The 6,831-nt window shown below is 53.1% G+C and overlaps 1 protein-coding gene across 2 annotated transcripts; it reads right to left on the bottom strand.

The window, feature by feature from the left end:
* Positions 1-2,937: 2,937 nt before the first annotated feature.
* LOC134139286 (radial spoke head protein 3 homolog) lies at positions 2,938-5,822 on the bottom strand. Of its 2 annotated transcripts, XM_062573709.1 has the most exons (7): positions 5,629-5,822; positions 5,479-5,520; positions 5,132-5,198; positions 4,543-4,688; positions 4,167-4,364; positions 3,475-3,637; positions 2,938-3,082 (listed from the first exon to the last, which is right to left on the bottom strand). In XM_062573709.1, the coding sequence occupies exons 1-7, from the start codon at positions 5,653-5,655 to the stop codon at positions 2,940-2,942; spliced, it is 786 nt and encodes a 261-aa protein (XP_062429693.1). In that variant the 5' UTR covers positions 5,656-5,822; the 3' UTR covers positions 2,938-2,939. The 2 variants fall into 2 exon arrangements, with proteins under 2 accessions (XP_062429693.1, XP_062429695.1); XM_062573711.1 differs by lacking the exon at positions 5,479-5,520.
* Between the last annotated feature and the right edge of the window lie 1,009 nt (positions 5,823-6,831).

Below are 6,831 nucleotides of genomic sequence, written 5' to 3'. Positions count from 1 at the left end.
ACCTTATTGTAAAAAGATGCCCCACCTGTTGTGCAAATAACCCCCAAATTGAGAAGAAACCACCTGTGGGAGAACTAAGGATTAACCCCAGGGGAACACTGGCAGATAGATTTCTCTAAATTACCTAAATGTGGTCAGTTTAAATATTTCCTTGTGTTGGTAGATACATTTTCTGGTTGGCCAGAAGCCTTCCCATGCTCCACCAGTCATGCAAAAGAAGTGATTAAAATTTTACTAAAAGAGATAATTCCTTGATTTGGGATTCCTGAAGGTATATCCTCAAATAATGGACCTCATTTTATTTCAGAGGTAGTTCAAGGCACATCCAAATTTTTACAGATGAAATGGGAATTACACCTTCCATGGAGACCCCAGTCTCGCGGTAAGGTCAAAAGAATGAAGCAAACACTTAAAAGACATTTCAAAACTGTATCAGGAAACGCATCTTAAGTGGGTAGATGTATTAGCAATGGCCTTGATGAGACTAAGAATAGCACCAAGAATAAAAGAGGGAGGAAGCCCTTTTGAAATACTTTACGGGAAACCTTACCCAATTAATGAAATAGGGGGACGAAGTGATCAAATGCACGTAAGAGGGGAAGAAATGTTGAGAGAATGTTTATTGTCTTTGTCTTGGGTACTAACATCTTTACATAGGTACCGTAATCAACGTACCCACCTTCCATTGGATTCCCCTGTGCATGACTTCAAGCCTGGGGATCTAGTTTGTATTTGGACTAAGAGAAAAGTGGAAAGGAGCTTACCTGGTGCTTCTGACAACTCATGCTGCAGTAAAGGTGGAGGGAATAAGTTCCTGGCCCACTATTCCCGAATACAGAAGGCACCTTCGAATGACTCGCGGACTGCCGCACCCACAGGGCCTCTCAAGATAAGAATACAGAAGTTACAAAAGTGATGAATTGCACTTGGAAAACTGAACTCTTTTACATGGAATTAGAGTGCTCTTAAGTGCTATTAGGTGCTCTTTTGCATTCTGGTAGTATTGTTAATAACAGATAGAGCTGATTTATAAGAATATTGTTTTGTTTAATTTAATTTGTTTGGTCTAGAGTTAAGATGGAAAATGAGGACATTGTTAATTTTGTTATGCATGCTCATTGGTACAACTAACCTGCTTTTGTAGCTTATACGGGCCTTCAGAAAAAGTGACTCAGGTTACTGCTTGCTTCTGTATTCCCCAAATCTCCCGGATTACCCATGCCATGGGAAATCCTTAGAATTAACTTAACATCCATATGAGAACAATGGAAGTTGTTTAAATGAGACTTGCTAGATAAGTGAAGTTACCAAGTCTCAAAGGGGGGATTGTTGGAGCAATGCTGTGAGAAAAACCTTGCAAATAGTTAACAAGACTCAAGGACAAGGGAGAGAGAAAAACAGTACTGCAAAGGATAAGCAGCTCCGGCCGAATAACCTGGATGAAACCACAGCACTCTGAAGACCGTGAGGGGTAGGTAAGACAAAAACAGCAGAATAACCCAGAAGTGACCTTAGGTTCATTAAGGCTTATTAACATATTAAACTACACACTCCTAAATGAATAATGAGGTGGAAATGACATGATGTTACCGCCTCTTCTTTGCTTCCTATGCTGATTAACTGGAATGTGAAAGCGCAAGCGCAGAGTGATTACCTGATGTAATGAAACTGTAACCAACAGAAAGATTTGTATAAAGTGCTCCCTGAAAAGTGTGTATAAGTCAAGAATGAGAGGGGGAGAAGGTGCGCTACTTTGTGGATTTACCACCTAGCAGCCATCTCTGTGCAGAAATGAAACAAACAAATCTCTTGACCCTGGGTGTCTCTTGGTTGCTTGCCCACCGGGTGACAGAACCCAGATTTGGGACAACAGGAGCGCCGGGAAGCTCTCCAGAGGCTGAGCGTGGAGCTCTGCTTCCCACCACCACTGCTCCCCAGTAGTTAGGACGTGGCGTGTGGCATTTTCGTTCCCGTCTCTGTTCTTAGGATTTTGGTTTTGAGCCAGGGGGATGAACAGGCTCTTTTTTCATCTCTCGTCAGCTTACATCAATAGTCTGACGCCGGCTCTGCAGCTGCTCCCACGGCTCCATGAGCCCGGTGGCAGCTTGCTGCCTGAGCCTGTCTCAGTGCAAGCGGAGGAGATGCCACTTGCCCTTGCGCAGCTCACAGGGCACGATAAGCAGGAACAGTGCTCCAAAGGGCTCTAAAGGGCTAAACAAGCTCTGCTTGGCAACCCCCAAAGTGATGCTTGCAGCGTCAGCTGCCTGCAGCAGTGGTGCAAGTCAAGCACAGTGGACTAGCCAGGGCACTGGCTGCACATGGCGAGACTGTTTTTTTTCTTTTCTCCTTCTGTTGAATTTTCATTCCGCTGCAAAGAAGATTTCCCGTGAGTTCCAAAAGTGGTTTCACCGAGGCCCACCAAGGTGGACAGGCATTCATCACGATTTTGTGGCTTCTCTACTAGCTAGATCTCAGAATACTCTTTGGGTGTTTCAGTCGCAGCCTCTGAAGCCTGACTAATCGAAGCACCCAAACGCACATCGGGAAGTGGCCCACAAGAAAGTAGACACGCGTGTTTTCCTCTGTTTCCAAAGCAAGGAGGTGATTATGGACCGCTGAGGAGGTAAGCCCTGGTTCTGAGGAAAAGGGTCGGTCGCTTGACTCTGCAGGCAAGTGCGGCCGCTTCTGGGTACTCCGTAGCTCAGGTAGCTCAGGCAAAGGAGCTGCAAAGGCTCTTATGGTATGCTAGCAGCTGTAGAGAGCCGTGTCTTTTCTCTTGCCTCTACAGGGGCACAGGCACGATTGGGAACCCCAGGGAAACGAGCGCAGCAGCGCTGGCTACACAACCTGAGGAGTTACTGGAGTAGGGAAAACAAGGTGGCAGGAAGAAGACAGGACAAAGCAATTGTTTATTAATCCTTTTTTAATCCTGACAAAAACTAAGGATGAGCCATAGGGTCTTGGGAGCTAGTTCGAGTTACTTGGCTTAAGTTAGAGTCAAGCCCTGCCTTCCCCAGGAGCCTCGTCTCCAGTGCTTCTTCCGCTTCTGCTGTCCACCAGGGAAGGAATTCTGTCTCAATATCTGTAAGGATGAGAGAGAAAAAAGACCAGAAGAAACAGGCACCTTTTATTAGCAAGGAAGGACAGGATCGTGGCTACTGGTTTTCATGTGCTGCAATCAGAGGGCAGGCACAAGTGAGACGCACAGCAGTGGGGCAGAGAAAAACATCCTGAGCAAGTCAGGCTAACAACAGTTCCTGCTGTGGCCTGCAAGTGGTGCTGGTCTCTGACCTGCCAAAAGTCCTCGGTCGCTCTGACTAAACAAAGAATTCCCGCTTGCCCTGGCATTGCCCAAGCCTTGCTCTTTGCATCATGCGGGAATGGTAGGAAACAGGCCGGGAAGCTCACTTCAGGGTTCTTTAACCCGCTCTATTACTCCGTTCACAGCACAGGCTAAAAACCACCAATACAAACCTGTCTCTGGCTGGTTACAGAAGTCCCCACTCTCAAGAAGACTGATCAAGAGCGACGGGGTGGGATCTGCCAAGTAACACTGAGCAAACGCCCGAGCAGCAGTTTTCTGCGTCGCCTCCTCCTGTTGCTGCTGCCCTTGCATGTACCGGTGCCGGCCACACTCCTGCCAAGACAATTGTTGCCACCCTTAGTTAGTTGGTCCTGCTTTTCTCTGGGGTCTGAAGGACAATCGCAGCCTGACCCCCATGCTGCCAAGACAGAACTCAGGGGAGAAGCAGAGGTAGCACCCAGTCTTTATGGCCTCTGCTTTTGCCAAAACCCTTCCTCGGGACGAGTGTTGGAAAGCAAGCTTGTGTTCCACCTGTGGAGGACCACAACCCCTGAGGACCACAGGGAAACACTAGAGGGAAGCACTGGCTGCAGAAGGAAAGTGCTGTCAGATTGTGCCTCTTGAGTCGGTGTCCCTACAGCATGCCTGCTCCAAAGCAACACAGCGGCATCATGCTGCTGCAGCAGAGCGGCGGGCAGCGTGCAGCCAGACAGCGCTCGACTGCTTGGAGGCGTCTCCAACCTGACAGCACCCTGTGGGGCAAAGCTGACTTCTTGCACAGCTTGGCTCTCACTGCTGCAAACAGTTTCCTCTCTTCCCATGAGCATGCACACAGGCTCATGCTGCTCTCACGCACTCCTACCTCCTCCTCTCTGTAGCGCCTTTCCTGTTCTTCTCGGCGCTCGGCCAGCTCGGCATTATACTGGTGTAGGTATGTGCACTGCTGGGCCCACCGGTAGGCCAGCTCTTCTTCGACCGTAACTTCCAGGGAAGCTTGCTCCAGAGTTACGTGAAGCAGTGCTTGGAGCAATGGCTCGACTTGCAGGTCAAAGTGAGATACCTGAGGATGGCAGTCAGGGAAAGGGAGACAAGTGACCACAGGTGATCTCCACCCCTCTTAACAGCGCAGCAGGAAAGGAGGCTGAGGAAAGCATGCTGGCTCTTAGCTGAAAGCAGCCCAAGCAGGGCTAGGGGAAAGATCTTTGGAGTGTTCCTGGGGCCCAGCCTTTGCGCCGTACCTCTCTCTGTCCTGCTTGCGCAGCCACATGTCTGCCTATTGCTGCCTCAGTGGTGAGTGGCGAGGGTGATGTGTGCAGAAGGTGACTCTTCTGGCACTCCACCTGACATTCCACTGCCTCGTCACCATGGTCTTCTGAATGCAGCTCTAGAGAGGAAAAGCTACAGGTTGGAGGCTGTTTTGCTTGAAGTCCTGATTTTGAACGCTGACAGTTCTTGTGGGAGCCAAAGAAGGGGCAGGGAAGTGACTTCAGCGAAGGAGAACTCCCAAACCAAAAAGCTAACTGAGAGCAGAGAGCAGGTTGCTGAGGAAGCCCCCTGAGGGGGCCTTCTCGCTAGTTCTCGCTGATGTCTGCAGCACTTTTGGGGGAGTGGCTCCTGATGGGACATTTTCCACAGCAGGTTTTAGAAGCCAGAGTCTAGGCCAGGAGCTTTTGGCTCACCATGAGGAAGAAGCAGTTCTTGGCACACTGCCCTAAGGCAACCTGGGCAAGCTGCCCTCAGGCAAGGGCACAAGAGGGCAGGGAGAGCATTGCTACCAAGCACCTACTACGGCAGAAGGCAGCCGCGCAGTTTCTTCTGCAAACTCACCCGCTGAGTGGCCAAGTCCCTCTTCACTGGTTGCGGGGACCTGGATGGGGTATTGCTTGGCCTCAGCCTGCAAGAAATCAAGGCCCTGATGTGGGAGAGGCTCCAGGCAAAAGCCGGAGGTGGTCAGCCGCCTGCTGAGGAGATGCCTTGGTCCAGCAAAGACACCGCCTCTCGACCGCGCAGTGGTGCTGGGGCAAAGGCTTATGCTGCAGCTTGGGCCAGCCAGGCACTCCCACGCACTGCACCCCGTGGGGCCCCTCTGCACCCCCACGGAGCTGCCACCACCCTGCTCAGACACCTCCCGCCAACACCCTGCCAGGGCCAGTGGAAAGGCAGCTTCTGCTTACGTCCGCCAAAATCAGCTTCCTCACTGTCTCAGCAGTCACCCCCTGGGCAAGAGAACAGAGCAAGGAGCCAACGTGAGCGGCTCGTCCCAGGCACTGTTTGCAAAAGGCAAGTGTCTCTGCTGGCGGAGCAGAAAGCTTGGCCACACTTACAGGACGCGAGAAGCTGATGGCCTCCATGAGGACGCGCAGGGAGGGCAGTCGGGTGACCCTGGGCCCCTGGGATCCTCGGCTTTGCCTGGGCACAGGGCAGGGACAAAGGAAGAGCTCTGTCACTCCCAGCCCGCTCTGCTGCCTCCCCTGCCACCAGCCCAGCGCCTCCACGCCACCCTGACACAGGAGAGCTTCCCGCAGCGCTTGCTGGCAGCACCGCTCTGGAGCATGCCCCCCTCCCGCTGGTCCTGCTGTCTAGAGGCTTCTTCCGTAGGGAAAGGGAGAGCGGCAGCTCGGGCTCCCAATCCCTGCCAGCAAGGAGCTGTGCTGACAGCTCCATGAAGCTGCGGCTAATTTCCAAGCACTAGGCTAAGCACCTCCCACCGCCCTGCCCAGGAGCTGTGCTATGCGGTGCACGTCCCTTTCCACCAGCGCCATAGCTGCATTTCTGCGGGCAGCTCCACCTGGAGCTCTCCACTGCCCCCATCCTTGATGCTGCAGGCATGCCCCATCCCCCGGCAGCGCTCACCTCAGCATGGCCTGCAGCCATCGCTCCTTGCCCTCCCGCGACCTGCAGAGCAAAGGGCAAAGAGCCTCATCCGCTGCTGCTCCTCATCGTTTGGACACACACAGGCCCCCAAACACATCTCGCCCAACCGCTGGGCCCTGCTCCAAGGGGCTGTCATACACCAAAGCACCCTGCTCTGTGTCCCCCAGCAGTGTCCCTCGGCTGAGCAGGGCTGCAGGGATGTGGGGGCTGCAGGCGGCTTGTGCAGACCTGCACCGGCTGGGGGGTGCCGTTTCCTCCCCAACTTTCCATGTGTTGTCCGTCCCCCCCCCAACACACACAGCCTGACGTGAGCCCCAGCAGGCCTGCAGAGCACTGCATTTGTGCACGGTGCCCCGCACTCCCCACGGCTCCCCACCTGGCCCCGGGACTCACCAGAAAGTGACCGCACAGAAGTCGCTGGGCCATATGAGGATGAGCGTATTCTGCCTTGACAGGCTGAATACCTCCTCATCCTCATCCTCATCCAGCACCCTCTCTTCCCGCTCGCTCGCTGCCTCGTCCTCGCCGCTCACCACCCACAGCTGGCTGAGGCACACGCGGTGCCTCAGGCAGAAGGTGGAGCGGAACCTGCCAGGAGCAAGAGCAGGGAGCAACTTGGAGGTTGCCGTGGCGGGGGGAGAGCCGTGGCGCGG

The sequence above is a fragment of the Rhea pennata genome, chromosome 3 (assembly GCF_028389875.1).
Source record: "Rhea pennata isolate bPtePen1 chromosome 3, bPtePen1.pri, whole genome shotgun sequence".
Taxonomy (NCBI): Eukaryota; Metazoa; Chordata; class Aves; order Rheiformes; family Rheidae; genus Rhea; species Rhea pennata.
Note: the sequence above shows the minus strand (reverse complement) of the source record. Positions and strands in the feature narration are given on the sequence as shown.